The 20,539-nt window shown below is 42.6% G+C and overlaps 1 protein-coding gene across 6 annotated transcripts in view; it reads left to right on the forward strand.

Annotated features, from left to right (window-relative positions):
- col6a4a (collagen, type VI, alpha 4a) overlaps positions 1–20,539 on the forward strand; it is a 99,547-nt gene that overhangs the window by 70,635 nt on the left and 8,373 nt on the right. For 5 of the 6 annotated variants that reach the window (XM_036005823.1, XM_036005825.1, XM_036005826.1 and 2 more), the window contains 15 exons: positions 1,812–1,874; positions 2,989–3,051; positions 6,193–6,243; positions 6,866–6,901; positions 8,308–8,370; positions 8,460–8,522; positions 10,103–10,138; positions 10,244–10,280; positions 10,690–10,701; positions 12,220–12,713; positions 13,928–14,018; positions 16,420–16,658; positions 17,450–17,677; positions 18,588–18,771; positions 18,930–19,017. In XM_036005823.1, the coding sequence (XP_035861716.1) occupies positions 1,812–1,874; positions 2,989–3,051; positions 6,193–6,243; positions 6,866–6,901; positions 8,308–8,370; positions 8,460–8,522; positions 10,103–10,138; positions 10,244–10,280; positions 10,690–10,701; positions 12,220–12,713; positions 13,928–14,018; positions 16,420–16,658; positions 17,450–17,677; positions 18,588–18,771; positions 18,930–19,017 (1,748 nt within the window). The remainder of the gene's footprint in view (positions 1–1,811; positions 1,875–2,988; positions 3,052–6,192; positions 6,244–6,865; positions 6,902–8,307; positions 8,371–8,459; positions 8,523–10,102; positions 10,139–10,243; positions 10,281–10,689; positions 10,702–12,219; positions 12,714–13,927; positions 14,019–16,419; positions 16,659–17,449; positions 17,678–18,587; positions 18,772–18,929; positions 19,018–20,539) is intronic. The other variant, XM_036005824.1, reaches the window with a different exon arrangement.

Consider the following 20,539-nt stretch of genomic DNA (forward strand, 5'->3'; position numbering starts at 1 on the left):
GTTGTAGAGGTTCTGATTATAGACATTTTTTACAGTCTGTGTGTTTCATAGCTCGGCCCCACCCTTTAAATTATCTTTATTTACGAGCGCTGAATGAATGTCGTTAAACTAATCAGAGACAGAAATAACTTCTCAGAGCTGATTCCTCCCAAAAGACTAAATGAGGAAAAAAAAAATGTGTCGCCAGGCAGACTAGCAGTATGAAGGTGTTGTTTAAAGGCTGTGGACATGCTGAAGGCTTCCTGTCTCCTCTCCTGTCTCCTCTCATGTCTCCTCTCCTGTCTCCTCTCTTGTCTCCTCTCTTGTCTCCTCTCCTGTCTCCTCTCCTGTCTCCTCTCTTGTCTCCTCTCTTGTCTCCTCTCCTGTCTCCTCTCCTGTCTCCTCTCCTGTCTCCTCTCCTGTCTCCTCTCCTGTCTCCTCTCCTGTCTCCTCTCTTGTCTCCTCTCCTGTCTCCTCTCCTGTCTCCTCTCATGTCTCCTCTCCTGTCTCCTCTCCTGTCTCCTCTCATGTCTCCTCTCCTGTCTCCTCTCATGTCTCCTCTCCTGTCTCCTCTCCTGTCTCCTCTCTTGTCTCCTCTCCTGTCTCCTCTCCTGTCTCCTCTCCTGTCTCCTCCCCTGTCTCCTTACCTGTCTCCTCTTCTTGTCTCCTCTCCTCTCTCGTCTCCTCTCCTTGTCTCCTCTCATGTCTCCTCTGCTGTCTCCTCTTCCTGTCTCCTTTCCTGTCTCCTCTTCTTGTCTCCTCTCCTGTCTCCTCTTCTTGTCTCCTTTCCTGTCTCCTCTCTTGTCTCCTCTCCTGTCTCCTTTCCTGTCTCCTCTCTTGTCTCCTCTTCTTGTCTCCTCTCATGTCTCCTCTCCTTGTCTCCTTTCCTGTCTCCTCTCCTGTCTCCTCTCCTTGTCTCCTTTCCTGTCTCCTCTCTTGTCTCCTCTCCTTGTCTCCTCTCTTGTCTCCTCTCCTGTCTCCTTTCTGGTCTCCTCTCCTTGTCTCCTTTCCTGTCTCCTCTCTTGTCTCCTCTCCTTGTCTCCTCTCCTGTTTCCTTTCCTGTATCCTCTCCTGTCTCCTTTCCTTGTCTCCTTTCCTGTCTCCTCTCCTGTCTCCTTTCCTGTGTCCTCTCCTGTCTCCTCTTCTTGTCTCCTTTCCTGTCTCCTTTCCTGTCTCCTCTCCTGTCTCCTCTCCTTGTCTCCTTTCCTGTCTCCTCTCCTTGTCTCCTCTTCTTGTCTCCTCTCCTGTCTCCTTTCCTTCCTCCTCTCCTGTCTCCTCTCCTGTCTCCTCTCGTTGTCTCCTTTCCTTCCTCCTCTCCTGTCTCCTCTCCTTGTCTCCTTTCCTTCCTCCTCTCCTGTCTCCTCTCTTGTCTCTTCTTCTTGTCTCCTCTCCTGTTTCCTTACCTGTCTCCTCTTATTGTCTCCTCTCTCCTCTCCTCTCCTCTCCTCTCCTCTCCTCTCCTGGCTGTACTTTATTTAGTATTTTATTTGACTTTATTTAAACCAGATAAGAACTGATTCTCATTTATAATCTTGTCAATTACGAGACATGAAAACCTAGATCCAGCTGGTGCAGTAAAACAACATTAGACCAAATGAAAACATCACGATATACACAGTTTATAAAACAACAGAGGCAGCCACCGACTGCTCATTTTTCTAACTTGAAATGTTTATGTCATCCTTTCCTAACAAGAGAAAAGAAATGTTACCTGGGTGAAAGTTTCAGTATTATAAGATTATCTTGTTGTAGATTTTGTGTAACTTCTGGCCGTATCTGTATCCCTTCTAGCCACAGCGATCTATCTCTGACTCTGTTGTTCTGTCCTGCAGGGAGGACCGGGACCAGCTGGGAACCCGGGGTCAGCCGGGCGCCGTGGACCTAACGGAGAAAAGGTGTGTGACGTCACACACACGATCACGCAGCTCGAAGTGCTTTACATTTAGGAAAGATATCTTGACTTGTTCTTCTGGATAGAAAGAAAGACGTCGTTGAGGAAGAATTGAATTACGATTCCTGCAATACATATCCAGTCTACCAGTCAGTTTAGACTAGTACAACCCTTCATCGGGAGAAACTGTCGCCTAGGAGAAGTTATTTTCATATCAGATACATAAATCATAACTGATGTTTTTCTTTGTGTTACTGTATATTTGTCTTGTAGAGCTGCAACGATTTTCTGTGTCATTAATCGATAAAGAGAATAATCGTTAGTTGCAGCCCTAACGTCTTTTGTGTCTCCTCTCCTGTCTCCTCTCCTTGTCTCCTCTCCTGTCTCCTCTGCTGTCTCCTCTTCTTGTCTCCTCTTCTTGTCTCCTCTCCTGTCTCCTCTCCTTGTCTCCTCTCATGTCTCCTCTGCTGTCTCCTCTGCTGTCTCCTCTCCTTGTCTCCTCTCATGTCTCCTCTGCTGTCTCCTCTCTTTGTCTCCTCTCCTTGTCTCCCCTTTTCTTGTCTCCTCTCCTCTCTCCTCTTCTTGTCTCCTCTTCTTGTCTCCTCTCCTGTCTCCTCTCCTTGTCTCCTCTCATGTCTCCTCTCATGTCTCCTCTGCTGTCTCCTCTTCTTGTCTCCTCTTCTTGTCTCTTTTCCTGTCTCCTCTCTTTGTCTCCTCTCCTTGTCTCCCCTTTTCTTGTCTCCTCTCCTCTCTCCTCTCCTGTCTCCTCTCCTTGTCTCCTTTCATGTCTCCTCTCTTTGTCTCCTCTTCTTGTCTCCTCTCCTGTCTCCTCTTCTTGTCTCCTTTCCTGTCTCCTCTTCTTGTCTCCTCTCCTGTCTCCTCTTCTTGTCTCTTTTCCTGTCTCCTCTTCTTGTCTCCTCTCTTTGTCTCCTCTTCTTGTCTCCCTTCTTGTCTCCTCTCCTAGTCTTCTCTTCTTGTCTCCTCTCCTCTCTCGTCTCCTCTCTCCTTGTCTCCTTTCCTGTCTTGTTATATCTTTTTTATTTTTGGTAGATATCAGTGTTATGTTTAATGGACCATGAGAGGAAAATAAAGACTAACTCTTGTTGTTGTTGTTGAAGGGCCAACCAGGAGACCCAGGTGATGCAGGAGCTCCAGGATCACTGGGACCCCGAGGAATGCCGGTAAGCAGCTGAAACATCTGCTGTTTGTGCTTACTGTACGATATATAAGCTGTGGATCTGACTTAGAGTTCTGAAAGTCCGTCGGTAGCTGGCCCAACGAGCCGGGGGAAGTTTTTCAAATATAAAAAGTCCATGGAAGTCCATGTTTGCAGTTGGGGGGGGGGTGTCCTAGCAACATATTACAGACGTCTCTTTTACAGTGGTGGTCTACGGGGCAAATCCTTTTCTGGGTCGGTGGAAATGCAACGAGGGTGAAAGTGCGTCTCACCCTGTAAGAGAGACGCCGTGCGAGGCACAGCAGCGTAGCTCTTAATTATAACAGCCTAATAATCATTATTCAAATCTCCAGACATGTCATCAATGTTTATTCGAATAGGGACAAGTACGTTGCATGGACCTATGCCACACACCACAGCATTTATAGTCTAGGCTAATTTGCAATGCACATCCCTAGATGGACCCGTTTAAATAAAATTTTAAAATACAATAACTCAAGACTTACGTAAAAGACAGTAGAGAACACAAAGTCATCAGGAGTTTAATACAATAATTCAGCATAAAACAGGAGCACCAGATTATTTATGACTACTTAACAGGGCTGCTCCCTCTGCAAAAACAGTTTCAGATTACATGCCTATAATACATGAACCTCTCAGTAACGTGTGTGTGTGTGTGTGTGTGTGTGTGTGTGTGTGTGTGTGTGTGTGTGTGTGTGTGTGTGTGTTTTAGATCTTCCCTGAGTAGGGCTGTCCTCGACTAAAGAAATTCTTAGTCGACTAACACTTATATGATTTTGTCGATTAATCGATTAGTTGATGTAATCGACAGAGCTGGGCTCTTTGAGAGGTGGTTAAGACTAGAAAAGCACAATATAAATGTAGTTAATGAACCATCTGTAAAACTGACTTTCTCCACAATTAATCCTGCAAAAGCACCACTTTAAATCTTGTGCTTACCAGAAATGTGCTCATAAGTTTCTTGGAAATGAGTAATTAAGCATGAATAAGCATAAAAAATGACTCATCAACTAAAGAAATCTTAGTCGACTAAGACCAAAACGAGCGATTAGTCGACTAATCGACTAAGAGGTGGCAGCCCTATCCCTGAGACAGGTCTTTAAAAAGGGTCAGTTCTCCTTGAACTAACCTTTTAAATTATTATTTTTGTATACACATCTAAAGCACATTACTGGCAAGACAAACTAACACCAAATACAGCTCCTATGAGGCTTTGACAGCATGGCTAAGACTCAACTGGGATGTGAATTCTTGTTTGGATTTATATAAGGTAAGATTCGGTTGTTGCCACAGCACAATGACAGGAACAAGTAGAGATAAATAGAGAGAGTAAAAAATAAGGAGGTATATAAAAGATAAAAACAGTTCAAAGTTAAAAACTATATATGTTACAAAACCATGACAAGGCAAAAGTGACATAGATGTGATAAAATTGTATAATATATAACAATATATGTCAAATCAGTCCAACTTAATATTTGTTAATATAATAATAAAGGAGTCAACTTTTTCCTTTCACTTCCCTGATTAACATCTTAGGTCACATTAGCAGAAACATCTGAATTAGTGTGTCATGGCTCCTTTACCCTGTATTCGCTCGAATGCAGTTCGAACAGTTGGAGCTGGGCAATATGGACAAAATCTAATGTCACCATATTTTTGACCAAATACATCGATGTCGATATTGTAGGGTTGACAATTGGTGCACATTGGTCACAAAATGTTATCATCAATCAGAGTTTTGATAAATAATCAACAATAATGTGGATACAATGACTAAGTGGGTAAAGGCAAATAATAAAACAGCTAGTAGGTCTGGTATGTTCAGAAAATGACATCACTTTACTGTAATGCAGCCTTTAAAACCAGGAAAAGACAACAGTTGTGTCATATCACGATATCCAAAATGTAAGACGATACCTAGCCCCATATATATAGGGCTTTTTTTACTGGACCACACCGGCACGTTTCCCCCTTCTGCGTTTCCTTCTCCCACAAACAGCGGCTGCTCCTCCGATCAAAACTTCCAGGAAACTTTCTGGATCGATGAAGTTAGGTGAAATTGATTCTGGAGTTTGTTGCTTGATAGCAAACCGTTTCTCTCTGCTGAAAATAATCCGGTTTGCAAGGCTAGTTTCCACGGAAATAAACAAAAACAACAAAAACAAGAGAGAGCGTTGTCCCGAGGAGGCCATCTGCGGCGCCATCTGCGGCGCCATCTGCGGCGCCATCTTGCATTTTCGCCTCTGTTGTTGCTTTTTGATGTTTTTTCTTTTTACATCCTTTTTAGAAAAGTTATGCTTGCTAATTGTTTCGTTTTAGTGTTAAACTATTTGCATGAAGTCTGTGTGCAACTATTTCTGTTTTCTCATGAGATAATCATGAGAGCCACTGACCGTGTGAAAAGCCCAGAATGCCCCTGAGGGCAGAGCACATGCGGAGGAGACGCCGGGCCTGACCAGAGATAAGAAGACAGTATTGCTTTTGTAATACTACTCCCTCTTGCTTATAAAAAGCTGCTGTTGAAGGCTATTATTAGTCACTTTGTGTACTATGCTGTCAGTGCTGTAAATTGACTCTACTTGCGCAAGTAAAAATTAACTTTGAGAGAAACGCCAGCGATTTTTGTCCATTCTTTGATAAATAATTATCCTAACAATCCTGTTTTATTTTTTTACATCCTTTACAAGATTCAAGAGGTTTATTGTCATATGCACAGTAAAGACAACTTACACCATGCAAAGAAAAGCTTGCTTTGCTAGTCTTCCTTAAACAACGGATAAAATGAAGTTAAAGGGATGGTTCGGAGTAGTTTCCCCCTAGGGTCCTTTGCACCATGAGCTCGAGCCAAACACCCCCCCCCAGAAGCTTTTTTCCCTTGGTCTAACATTGGGCGAGTTAGCGCTATCAGCCGAACGGCTTAGTGCAGGCGCTAATGGATCCACGTTAGTATCTCGTAAATGACCCCACTAATAATGCCCGGAATGGTACCAAACTTCTACAGTAGTACAACTAGGTTCTGTACTCATAAAACGAGGCATTGGAAAGTTTGTAAGTACACCAGGAGTTTATTTTGTCCGTGCTGTGCAGCGCTCTGATCTGGCTGCCTGGGCCTGTGTTTCAGGGTCAGGACGGCAGAGACGGTTACGGACCTGCAGGACCTAAAGGCATCAAGGTAGGAAACTGTTACCCACCTTCTCATCTGACTCTGATGGGAAACACAGAGAAATCCTAAAATCCAGACTGTTTGAATGAATACAGTGCATGTCTTATATTGACCCTTGTGTCGTCTTCCCCATCGACCATTAACTTGTTGTCCTTGTGGGTCAGAATTAACTTTTTGGGGCGTTTTTGTCTGACATTTTTGATGCTTTTTTGCAATGCTTTTGATGCTTTTTTAAAATGTTTTTCTCACTGTTGTTTATTCATGGTCAATAAACCTAATTCAAATGATTGTGAATGATTATACCTAATTTTTGAGTTACAAAAAAAACAGAAATTATGAATTATTTTGACCTATAGTTAAGATCAGAGGATGTTGAGTGAATCACAGACTGGTATATGTCAAAGTTTAGTCGGAATACTGGTTTAAAACCATTTAAAAAACAATTTTGAATGCTAAAATGTTTTATAAAACACCCAAAATTCAATGAAACTAATCATTCATTTTAACTGTGAAGAACATGCAACGTTCATCCATGCATCCATGTTAATTTTGGGCAATTTGGTTGAAAGAAGCCCATATTTCTGAGGACAACTCAAGGGTTAAGAGACAACATGTTTCCTTCTCGTTACAGGGAGATCCTGGTTTCCCTGGTTTCCCTGGTCTGAGGGTGAGTGCATCTGTTTACTGTCTGTTTACTGACAGCAGCACAGATACAATCCAGTGTCACCTACAGTTCATCATCAGGGGCCAAAAAAAACGTGGACGGTGTGTGTGTGTGTTTGGCTCCAACGTCAGTTCAGACTCCTCCAGCTTCTGTTCGCCGGCAGAGAAGAGACGGATCAGTGAAGAGAAACAGCAGCTTAAGCGCTGATTCAAAGTCGGGGACAGCGTGATACAAAGCTGAGCTCTCACGGATGGAGACTAGGGGTGTCACGATTTTGATTTCAAATTGAAGATCGATAGAAATGAGCTTTCATTTTTAATTGTCAAAACAAAAGCAGGGTCTGAGATTCCCCCAGTATTTTTTTCTATTTTTGTCTGAAGAAAAAAACACAGCGTAGCTTAGCGGCTGGTAGCCTTCAGCTAAAGACACAGGGTAACGTTAGCTGAGCAGCTGGTAGCATCTAGCTAAAGACACAGGGTAACGTTAGCTTACCTGCTGGTAGCATGCAGCTAAAGACACAGGATAACGTTAGCTTAACGGCTGGTAGCATGCAGCTAAAGAAGCAGGGTAACGTTAGCTTAGCGGCTGGTAGCATGCAGCTAAAGACACAGGGTAACGTTAGCTGACCTGCTGGTACCATGCAGCTAAAGACACAGGGTACCGTTAGCTTAGTGGCTGGTACCATGCACTAAAGAAGCAGGGTAACATTAGCTTAGTGGCTGGTAGCATGCAGCTAAAGAAGCAGGGTAACATTAGCTTAGTGGCTGGTACTATGCAGCTAAAGATGCAGGGTAACATTAGCTTAGCGATAGCCCGCAGCTGCACTTTTCCAAATACCGGAGTCGGAGATAACGGAGAAACAACAGAACTGAAAAATCCTCCTACTTCCCTGAAGTCACCGTGTGGAAACATTTAGCTTTCTCCCTGTGAGTGAATTATGGAAACAAGGAAACAAGGAAGGTAAAGCATGGAAGGAGTCTATGGTGCATTCATGTGCACCTTGTAAACTCTGAGAAACTCAAACTGTTGTTGCAAAGTACCCATCTCCCTTCTCGTGGCTCTTATTGTGGCATTGCTGGGAAAAAAAAAAAAAGTTTAAATCGAAAGTCTGATCCAGTCGTGACACCCCTAATGAAAACATGATTTCAGTCTTTTAGGACTTGTGTTTTAGGTCAAGGAACTACATTAATGAATACTGAATTTACGTTGTGTATTCTGGCATTTGTCCAGGTGCTTTTGGAGCCGCTGAGATAAGATACGGCACTGAAACAACACATATCATTCATTCATCTGGGGGAGAAATACTGAGAGCGGAAAGTGAAAGATGATAGTGTTCAAACAAATGTAGATAACGCAGAGAAAATATGAGAAGTATGTTGACTTTACAGTATTTCTGTTGCTGTGTTCAGGGTGAGGATGGCTTTCAGGGACCTAAAGGATACCCGGGACGTAAAGGGAACCGAGGTCGAGGCGTGAGTGTTACATAGCTTTGATTTTAGATTAAACATTTTTTTGTGTTTTTGCTTCCTCGTAACTTTTGTTTTTGGCATGATCCCTGCAGGGGATCTCAGGCAGGCCGGGAGAGTCAGGCGTGCCTGGAGATCCAGGATATGCAGGACACAGGGTGAGTCCATCTTTATTATCCTCCTCCTCCTCCTCCTCAAAGCCAAAGAATTCAGACCACCTTAACTCTGCACACATTCTGTTGACAGGTAGTAGATCCACAGACATACAAGTATAGAACAACAAAGTTAAGTTTTTATTTCAACCGTTAAAATCGCAGCTGAGACCAGGGGCGGAGCCAGACGTTGTAAACATTCGGGGCTAAGCCCAAACCTTGGTGGGGGTGGGCTTTTTTTTTTTTTTTTTTACATTTGTGTCGCTTTGTTCGAAATTTTTGTCACTTGTTGTTGCTTTTGGCACTTGTTTCGCTTCTGTTTTTAACAGTTTTTTTTCCGACGTTTACACTTTCTTCCCCCGGTTCTGTCGACCGTTTTTTTTTTTTTAAATATCCTGTTTTGTATCTCTGTATTCTCCAACTGTCTTCATCCTTCTGAAACCAGAACACAAATATTATGTAGTAAGTATTCTTTTTCGGACTTGCATCCAGAAAAAAAAGTTGCATTGAAATTATAAAACATAACGGTAACACCTAATTTTACGGTGCTTGTAATAAGCAGTAATTAACATTATTAAGACACTTATAAGACCTTATAAGATGCTTAGAAACATAAACAAGTCCATACAAGTGTTCACGTGTTAATTATAGCACAAATAACACATGTATTATTGTTTATAAGACACTTATCTATGCTCTTATTAGAAGCGTGTTAATTCATTTTACTTTATAAAGGAAATTATAGAGTAATCAACACATTTATTATTTGCTTGTAAGACACTTGTAGGAACGTATTAGAACATTATAAACATTTATAGACATCTTATAAACAATAATATGATGTTTAACATTAATGAGTCTTAATGAGTTGTACACTTGTATGGACTTATTTATGTTTATAAGCATCTTATAAGGTCTTATAACTTATATTAACTTATATTATAGGTCTTATTAACGTTAATTACTGCTTATTACACGCACCTGAAAATAAAGCATTACCAGATACTTTACAGTTCTGTTCAGGTTTTACATTGTGAATGACCCTGGACATTTTATTATGGGGCTTTGAAAACTCATGGAAAGGTTTTGAAATTGTATCCATGAAAATGTGGGGGAACCCTGAGATCTTTATAGGACACCTCTACATACCATATTAAAGGTGCTGTAGGTAGGATTGTGAAGATCCAGGACTTAGCCAAAAAATGTAAACATCGACAACTTCTCAGTCCCTCCATCCCTTTCTGCTAAAGCCCAAAACGGTCTCCTAAGCCCCTCCCCCCACAAGGGAGAATGAATGCGTGTGCATGAGCAGTGATTGACACGCAGTTAGACACCCCCCCCCCGGCCATGATTGTTGCATCTGAACAGGGAGCGGTGGAGTTTTGCTTAAATTACCTTTAAATTACATGTAGTTCTACTGGAACATAGGGTCAGTTTCAGCTGATATATGCCAGAAAGTTAGTTTTATAAGTCTTACCTACTGCACCTTTAAGTCCTGCTGCTATCCGACACTGTGAATACATTATATGTTTATGTACTGATTTAAGAGTAGACGTTAATAATGTCTCGTCCTCTGCTCTTCTCAGGGTTCCAGAGGATCTCCTGGAAGCAAAAGCATGACTGTAAGTCCACCTTAAAACTCACCTCACCTGCCGACGTTAAAGGGAAATATAAAATCCTGAACTGAACAGTATTTATACGAGACGTCTTCTTTTGTTTTCTGTCAGGAGTGCCAGCTGATCACCTACATCAGAGACAACTGTGGTGAGTGTCAAGCCACATATCTCCAGAACATTCTGACTCTAAAATGGCATTTTTCAGACGGACACATCAGGAGAAAATGAACTTTGTTTTAAACCTGTTTGTGTCTCAGGACCAAACTCTCGCGAGATCTGGCAACACAGAGAAGCTAACATCAGCTAACGTCCCTGAACACCCTAACAAAACTAATTTCCGTGACGCTACATATGTCTTTTAGCGGTGCAAAAGAAAGATATTAGATAAACATGACGTTCACTACACTTTAAAACGAGGCCACGCCCATGTAGGAGACAGGAAGTGTGTACCGTTTCATACCATTGCCGCTGCTTGACATGCGCTATGTTTAGTATAGAGGATCTTTGACAACAACTGCAGTTCAACTCTGAGTTCTGTTTCTTTTTCCTCCACGCAGCATGTTCCCAAGGTACGTACCTCTGTTTTAACAATCACAACAGAACCTTGGTGAGTACAGTTCAAAATGTCAAAAAATCACAACCCCTTCAGTTTCTATCTATCTATCTATCTATCTATCTATCTATATCTATCTATCTATCTATCTATCTATCTATTTATCTATATATCTATGTATCTATCGACACACGTTGATGTTGGACGAAGGTTGGCAGCAAGATAATGCTCTTTCATAGTTAGGGTTGGGTACCGAAACGTGGTGCCAATAGGGCACCGGTTCTGACCTAAACGGTAGTAACAAGACCGAATAAGAACGAACATTTCGGTGCCTTATTTCGGTGCCTGACTTTACACTACACCTGACAGCAGGTAACGTTAGCCTACCTTTAGCTAGCAGCTGGATTAAACAGGGTTAAAATGCTGACAGCTAACGTTAAACAGTGTAAAATGTGACTGTATTCAACAGTCTGCTCTGCAGCGCAGCAGATGCCGACGTCGGAAAAACACGGACGGTGCGTTTACTGAAACTGGTAACCTACAGCCTCGCGGTGCATTCAAAGTTATTGTAAAAAATGAAAAATGTGCCTTGGACGTACTTGGACGTACCTGGGCGTTCTTGCAACATTAAAATATGTTGTTACCACAAACGGGCCTATTCAGCTTTTTTTGTTAAGTTTATGTGACAGTGTGCCTTCAGTAGCTTTATGCATCCTAAAAACTGAGAACGTCCCAGACGTCAGTTAAGGGTGGGAGGAAAAACTCAATTCAACATAGTATCGCAATATTTTCGGTGGCAATACTGTATCAATACACGGCCGCCAGGTATCAAACTTTTATTATATAAATTGCACATGAGATTTTAAGTTTTTGGTACTAGATGAACAAGCAGAGAAAAGTATCCTTTTAGATAAAAGTTTTCCTTTGGGGACATATTTTGAAGTTGGAAAAACGTTCAAACATGGGTCATTAGTTGTCTCAATGTTTGCTGGGTAGCTTTTCAATTCAGTTTAATTCAATTTTATTTATAGTGTCAAATCATAACAGGAGTTATCTCAGGACACTTTACAGATAGAGTAGGTCTAGACCACACTCTATAGTTTACAAAGACCCAACAGTTCCCCCCAAGAGCAAGCATTTGGTGCGACAGCGGCGAGGAAAAACTTCCTTTAAACAGGCAGAAACCTCGGACAGACCCAGAGTCTTGGTTGGCGGCCATCTGCTGCTGACGATTGGGACACAGAAATATGATTAATAATAATTATAGCAGTTGGCATGATGCGCAGTAGCAATTACAGTAACAATAAAGATAATAGAACTATAAATAGAAATAATAGTTGTAGCAGTGCAGAGCGTAGAGCAGGCCCACGGCAGCAGCTGCAACCACAATCCAGGTGCCACCACAATCCACGTGCCACCACAATCCAGGTGCCACCACAATCCAAGGAAATCTGCAAGGCGAGAAAGCACGAGGACTCCGGTGAGTGTTTTACTTGCTTCTCCTCAACGTGAACTCTCCTGTGTTGGTTTGCAGGTGGATCAGCGTGCCCGGCCTTCCCCACCGAGCTGGTGTTCGGTCTGGACATGTCGGAAGACGTGACCCCGGCAGCCTTCGAGAGGCAGCGTTCCGCCCTCATCCACCTGCTGGACGGCATCACCATCTCTGAGGGCAACTGTCCATCGGGCGCTCGTGTCGCTGTGGTGGCTTACAGCGCCTACACAAAGTACGTTATCCGCTTCCAGGACTACCAGCGCAAGAGCCGGCTGATCGACGCTGTGAAGAACATCGCCCTGGAGAGGACGTCCAACCGGCGCAATCTGGGGGCCGCCATGCGCTTTGTGGGTCAGAACATCTTCAAGCGCGTCCGAGCGGGACTGTTGACGAGGAAGGTGGCAGTCTTCCTCTCTAACGGGCCTACGCAGGATGTTAACGACATTGTCACCGCCATGATGGAGTACCGCGGCCTCAACATCGTCCCAGTGGTCATCTCGCTGAAGAACGCTCCCGCTATTAGTCGAGCGATGGAGGTATGTTTGATTTGGTTATCATAACTAAAAAAAGTGATTGGTAAGGGCCGTCTTCGCAGTTCAAATTGCAAAAGTGTAAATAAAAAATAAAATTGAATTGAAAAGAATGAAGGGAGATTGATGTTTTCAGATGCAGTTTCAGTTTAGTTTACAGGAGAATTACGGTCGATTTCAACACGTAGCTACGTTGCTTGTTGTCACGTAGTGCTGTCAGTAGCGAGGAAAAACGAAAATAATCGGTGTTGCCTACACCGAGTTATGCTACTGCTAGCCTTCGCACCCAGGAGGCTGAAACGGGGCAGGTTTTAAACGTGCTTTTAGCCTCTTAACCTTGCCATGTGAAGTGATTCCTTCCGAGTGAACTCAGTGAATCTGACTGCAGTAGATGTGAAAGAATTGCATAAAAGTTGTGCTAATTCATACCTCTGTTTTACCATGATTTAGGTGCCACCCAATCCAACAAACCAAGTTAAGATTAGGAAAAAGATTGTGGTTTGGATTAAAAACAATACTAAGGAACACACGTTTCCTCGGTGAAAGTCTTTTGTTTTTCAAACTCCACTCCCCAGCTTGAAAGCCCTGTGTTTTACGACCCAAACATCCACCCTGACCTCCTCCCTACGTGGCCCACAGCGTTCTTTCAAGGTGGCTCACTGTGGTGCATACAGTAGTAAATACGTGGAATGCTTACAAATCACAGCGCTTTACTTTACGTAGCTATATAAACGAGTCTTATTTCTTCATTAGAACGTAACCGCCGTGAAACAATCAGGAGATAACGTTTTATTTCTCTTATTTATTGTCAAACTAACAAACTCACCTCCTACTCCTTACACCGTGTCTCTCATTTGGCGGCTGAGCTCGACATCTCGTTAAAGCTTCAACCCTTCAAACAATCTCAGTGACGAACATCTGAGCTGCCAAGAAGCTTTTCTCGTTTGGCTCTAAAACACACGACTTCATTCCAACTCCCCTTTGCACCTCGTCTCTCTTCTCGGCTCAGATTACACCCACTGCCCGCTGCCAGACATCGGTCTTCATCGTGACAACAGATACTGAAGCTGTAAGCCACGTGGTTGTAATTTCAGCAGAGGAGAGATGTTTGGAGACTAAGGAGATGCTTTTGTGTTTGATCTTCATGTCACTTATGTGTTCTCAGCTCAGTAACGCTGTTCTCAGAGCTGTGATTAACGACAGCGGCTGTTTCTTCTCAGGCCGACGACTCGGGGAACTCCATCTTCACGGTGCTGGGGAGGGACATGGCTGCCGACCTGAGGAAGGTCCAGAACTGTGCAATCTGTTACGGTACGCTGGGAGGCTCGAGCCTGGTTTGATATTCATATAAATCATGCAGCAGTATTTCTGTCGGAAATGTATTCAAACACATTTCTCTGCTAAACATTCAAACTCTTTGTTCACTTTTTGTTAGCGGTTTCTCTATTTCAAGCTTTAGTGCGTAATTTTTTGATATTAATGAACGTCCGTTACATTCAAGCCATTGCCAAATGAGTTGCTACAAAGCCAATTAAGACTATCAGCTCCACACAACTCTCTCTGGATTTCTCAGTGTGGCTATGTTCAGAAGATTGTGGCGTCCGGCGACTTTCCCGCGCAGAAACTCGAGTGAAGACAATGACCTCTTCTGAAGAGTCCATCATGTTTTTTTAATCCTCCATGTCCTCCTTGGCTACTAGCAACTGTGTGGAGGAGGGGGGTGGGGTGGGGGGGGGGGGGGGGGGGGGGTGGTGCGTGGTCACGGAAGGCTTGTATCATGCGGACACACCGACAGTTACGTTGTCATTACTTAGAATTCCTCACGGGGGCGACAGAAATTACGCACTGTAGCTTTAAGTTGCGCTGACAAAGTAGAAGATCATAGTGTTTATTTCCACAAATTAAAGAGTCATTTCCATTTAGTTTTTTTTTCAATTTGGACCCTATTTTCCTATGCATTAGTGTCTACGTGACTAATGTGAACAAAGCATCACAAAGGTACAGTATTGAGCGAGAACGCTGTAGCCGGCAGCCGTGAACCGAGCTACAATGTAACCCTACAGGACAAATGTTCAGTGTCAGTTAGCGTCCACTAAAAGACTCAGATTATTATTCTAAGTGTCTGTAAGGCTTTCATTTGAGGGCTCTCGTAATTCCTTTTAACAGAGATCAGGCTGTGAACAGTGTCGTGGTTACAGGGCTTTAAATTGACACCTGCCAACCCGCCAAATGCGGGGAAAAAATGTATTTTGGCGGTAAACATTGTAAAGTTACTAGCCAATTTGGCCGGTCCTGAATGAAGCGCACAGCAGCGTCTGCTGCGTCTGTTTGAATTGCCAGATTGGTCTGTTTTCCGCCAAGAAGTTTGGGCGGTTTTGTGTGTGTGTTTAGCTTGGAAATCTTATCTTATCTGGCAACACTGCTTGTAGTTCTAATCCTACATTTCCCAAAAACACTAATCAGTCCCTCCAGAAAAACGTGATTATGTGATCTCATAATTCAATGCATAATCAGCCAAAGTCTGCATATTTATGCGGGAGCCGCATCTTTTCAAATACGCCGCACTTTCGCCGCATAAATTGCCGATTTCCGCGCAAAATATGCGGGGCTTGCATGATTTCATAATCCCCGCATTTTCGTTGCAAAAAAGTCCCATATATCTTAGTAGAAAGTTGAAAAATGTTGCGTTTACTTCACACAAGAGCAGCCATTTCCCCCTGTTGCCATGGGAACGTTATGAAGTGACCTAATTGTGCTGCAGCTGCAAACCGTTCTCTTAATACCAAGGGGGTGAGCTTCTCCTCGGACCGCGTAGCTCCTACGGCGCCATTTTGATGCTACCAAGCCATCACCTCCCGTTAGCATCCCATTGACTTCCATTCATTTTGACGTCACTTTGACAGAGAATAACTTTACATCTGAAGAGTTTAAAGACTCTATTTGTCCGTTGTTTATTTCTAAAGAAACACGACAATGTATAAAAGGCTCCATTACCTTGTACCTCACGTTATTGCTCCGTAGCAGACGTTTTTATAAAAATAGGCTAACGATTGGGTCATAACCACGAGACTTGTGTGTGATTTATGGTTGTGTGGAGGCTCCACTCAAAGCTTTCTCTGTAGCCTACGTAAGTGGCCTGATGTTTATACTTGTGCATTGGTGTGTGCGACGAACTCTTTAAGAGAATAGCAGGTCCGGCGTGTGTGTGTGTGTGTGTGTGCGTGTGTGGGGAGTGTGTGTGTGTGGGGAGTGTGTGTGTCTGACCACGGTGGGAAATCTGGAGGATCTGAAGTTAACCCTCTCCTTGATTTCATGTTGTTGATGGAGAAGGAGAACCAGGAAATGAGTCGGGGGGGAAATGCAACGCTACCAAGCCACGGCCGAGCGGCGTGCAGTTACATTTTTTGAGAGGTGCACGTTAGGCTCCGGCGTGTCTCCACGTACCTGGATGATCTCAGTTCTGTGTCAGTCAGGATACTGTTTTTTTTTTTAGGGTTCGATTCCGACCTGCTGCACTTTCCTGCATGTCATTCCCCCTCTCTCTCCACTGTCATGTCTATGTCACAATAAAGGCTTAAATGCCCAAGAAATAATCTTAATAAAAGAATAGAAAAAATAGAAACTCAATTTCAACTCAACTTGGGTTAACTGCCTGTGGAAAAAAAAAATCAGTTTTTCAGTGTGTTGGTTCTGGATCTGATTGCTTCCTCAGACCCGTGCAAACGTTTGGAGCAGTGCGCCTTCATCCAGGAGCCGGTGCAGCCTCAGCAGGTGGACGTGGACCTGGCCCTGGTGCTGGACGGCTCCAGGGAGATGCAGGCCGATCAGTACGCCGGCGGCCAGCAGCTGCTGGGCTCTGTGGTGGAACATCTGGCCGTGAGCCAACAGCCCCGCAGGGCCGGCAGCCAGGCCCGGGTGGCTGTGGTCCAGAGCGGTACCCAGGCTACCAAGGTGGGATGCATTCTTTCCTCGTTTATGTAAATAATAAAAAAAAAATCCAGAAACGCGTAAGAAAACATAAACAGATTTCCCTAACATTATTATTATCTGTAGTTATTTGAGTCCTCACTAAAATAATATAACACAGTTTCAAAATAAACTTGTTTGTTTAATTGTAAAGTAAACTAGTCAACAATATAACGGCCTACGAGTCCAGCTGAGATGATCAGACCATTAAACACACAACTGGTTGGATCCTTTACACTTTCTACAATGGGAGGATTCTTCTTTACTTTTAATACTTTAACCCTTAGGAGTTTTGGGCTATTTTGGCTGTTTTTGAGTACTTTTTTATTTTGCCTTTATATACAACATAAACAAATGTTAACCATACCAATGTTTGGTATCTTATTTTTCAGCACATCACCTATATGACCTGACAATTAGTTTTTCACTTTGACGTACTGTATCAACGTACTGGACCCCAAAAACACACAGAAAACACAAAATCCGATTAGAAAAATTATAGCTTTATTACTATAAAAAACACAAACATGCTCAACCAAGCATTTTAAAAGGTTTAAAATGTAAACACAAGTTGCAAATGTCCACATATAAAGGTAAAGTTCAGATATAATCAAGCTATATACAACAAAAAAATACTATTTACAAAAAAAAAAGCATTTATGCACACAATTATACAGAGAGCTACATTAACTACATTTTCCTGATGATGCTTACATACATACCTTTTTTTGTTTACATATTTGAAATAAACATTTTCAATGAATCAATCTACCCAGCTGGAGTTTGGCCTGGGGACGTACCAGAGCAGCACGCTGATGCGGAGGCACCTGATGGGGAACATGACGCAGCAGGGCGGCTCCTCGGCGCTGGGAAAGACGCTGGACTTCACCCTGAAGGAGGTGCTGATGAAGGCCGGCCAGCCCCGGAGGAGGAGGGCGCTGCTGGCCGTGGTGGGCACCAAGACGGCCTCCGAGGACCAACATATGCTGCGCTACATCTCCCAGGTGCAATAATGTTTATATTCACAAGTAGTCTTTTTTTTTACAAGGTATGTTTCCAGTGCAATATTAGGTTTACTGTAGAGATGGTCCGATACCATTTTTTGCTTCCCGATATCGATTCTGATACCTGAACTTGCGTATCGGCCGATACCCAGTACTGATCTGATACCAGTGTGTCATATATTTTATTATGTTTTAACAGCTGTATACTACTATCCCTGTATGATGATATGATGTATAACAGCTGTGTACTACTATCTCTGTATGATGATATGATGTATAACAGCTGTATACTACTATCTCTGTATGATGATATGATGTATAACAGCTGTATACTACTATCTCTGTATGGATGTGATATGATCTTTGTTGTCAGTCTGGCTCAGGTTAAACTCTGTGTGAAACATGAACAAACACAAACAATGAACGCCCCAGAACTTTCTTTTATTATAACTATAATTTAACGTAGATTTTCTTTAGGGCTTTATTACGTGGTATCGGATCGGTGCATTAACTCCAGTACTTCCCGATACTGATACCAGCGTTTTAGGGAGTATCGGAGCAGATACTGATACTGGTATCGGTATCGGAACATCTCTAGTTTTCTGTGTGCAATAACTACGTGAAAAATCTCAGGACCAATAAAATCTATAGTCACAAGTAGTTTTTACAGTGTATGTACAATTTAACTGTGTTTTCTTACAGCAGTTGTGTCTTTATCTTGTTCTTCTACTATATATATATATATATATATTTAGATATTGATATGACTTTATATTTTCATTGTTTCTTATATTCTTTTGTAAAACTGACTCCAAGAGCAACACACAAAAATTCCAACACACCTGTACGCCCCTGTAACTGTGCAAATGGCAATAAATATCTACCTACCTACCTACGTTACTGTATTCAGAAAGCCAAATGTGACGGCGTGGCGCTGTTTGTGGTGACGGTGGGCGAGCACTACGACCGGGCGCAGGTGGAGGATCTGGCCGGTTGGCCCGTAGCGCAGCACCTGATCCACCTGGAAAGACTGAAGGCCGACGAGCAGAGCTACGCCCAGCGCTTCTTCAGAGTCTTCCTCTCCACCCTCAGCAGTGAGAACACACACACACACACACACACACACACACACACACACACACACACACACACACACACACACACAGCTAAATGCTGTACTTCTGTGTGGAACAGAGTAGTTTGTGGTGAAGTTGAGGATCTAATTTGTTGACTGTATTTGTGTTTATTTCAGAGGAGATGAACACGTATCCTCATCCTTCTTTCAAACGGACCTGTGACCAGCTGAGAGGCCAAGACGGAGGACAAATATTCATATCTGGGTAACTTCAACTGCAGAACTACTGTACATACTACCATAATACTAGTCACACATACTGTGTACTTAGTGCTGCAGAACTGATAAAACACAAGTCAGTCAGTCAATCAATCAGTCATTAGAAAACAACCATTCTGATAAGTCAGTTGTCATTTACAATATTTAAGATACATAAAACATTTGGTAACATTTTACTTGAAGGTATCTACATAAGTGTGTCATAACACTGTCATGAACACATGACACATGAACCCTAACCCTAACTCTAACTATAACCATAACCCTAACTCTAACTATAACCATAACCCTGACTCTAACCATAACCATAACCCTGACTCTAACCATAACCATAACCCTGACTCTAACCATAACCATAACCCTGACTCTAACTATAACCATAACCCTGACTCTAACTCTAACCATAACCCTGACTCTAACTCTAACCATAACCCTGACTCTAACTCTAACCATAACCCTGACTCTAACTCTAACCATAACCCTGACTCTAACCATAACCATAACCCTGACTCTAACTATAACCATAACCCTGACTCTAACTATAACCATAACCCTGACTCTAACTCTAACCATAACCCTGACTCTAACCATAACCATAACCCTGACTCTAACCATAACTTGTCATGACAAAAACCGAATGGCACTGACAGAAGCGTTATGTCATAAACGTATATGACTTGTTTATAATGTTTACACGTTCATGACAGTGTCATGTCACTCTTATGGAGATACCTTCAAGTGAAGAGTAACCAAACTTTTCACTTTTTTCCATTAAAAATGCATTTAAAAGGGGCGCCCGGTTAGCTCAGTTGGTAGAGCGGGCGCCCATATATAGAGGGTTACTCCTCAACACAGCGGGCCGGGTTTGACTCCGACCTGCGGCCCTTTGCTCCATGTCATTCCCCCCCCTCTCTCTCTCCCGTTTCATGTCTTCAGCTGTCCTGTCAATAAAGGCCGAAAAATGCCCCCGAAAAATCTTTAACAAAAAGGACATGGAGAAATACACCTACGTGTACAGATACACGTCCATTTACTTGTAGAAAAAAAGTTAATTACAAACATAATGATGAATCAACTTTAATATTTACACACCTTAAATAGTGATAATGGAATCTATAACATACAACTAATACAAAAATCAAACCTATGATAAAATAAAAAAGATGAATTGATTAGTTGTCGACGGCTGTCGATTAAATTAATCGCCAACTATTTTGATAATCGATTAATCAGTTTGAGTCATTTTTTTATGGAAAAAAAGTCAAACTTGTGTGATTCCAGCTTGTTAAATATGAATATTGTTCTAGTTTCTTCTCTCCTCTGGGACAGGAAACTGAATATCTTTGAGTTGTGGACAGAATAAGACATTTGAGGACGTCATCTTGGGCTTTTTGGGAAACACTGATCTACATTTTTCACCATTTTCTGACATTTTAGAGACCAAACAACTGATCTGTTCATCCAGAAAATAATCCACACATTAATAGAATATATAGACACTGCTGGCT

The sequence above is a fragment of the Sander lucioperca genome, chromosome 10, assembly GCF_008315115.2.
Source record: "Sander lucioperca isolate FBNREF2018 chromosome 10, SLUC_FBN_1.2, whole genome shotgun sequence".
Classification (NCBI taxonomy): Eukaryota; Metazoa; Chordata; class Actinopteri; order Perciformes; family Percidae; genus Sander; species Sander lucioperca.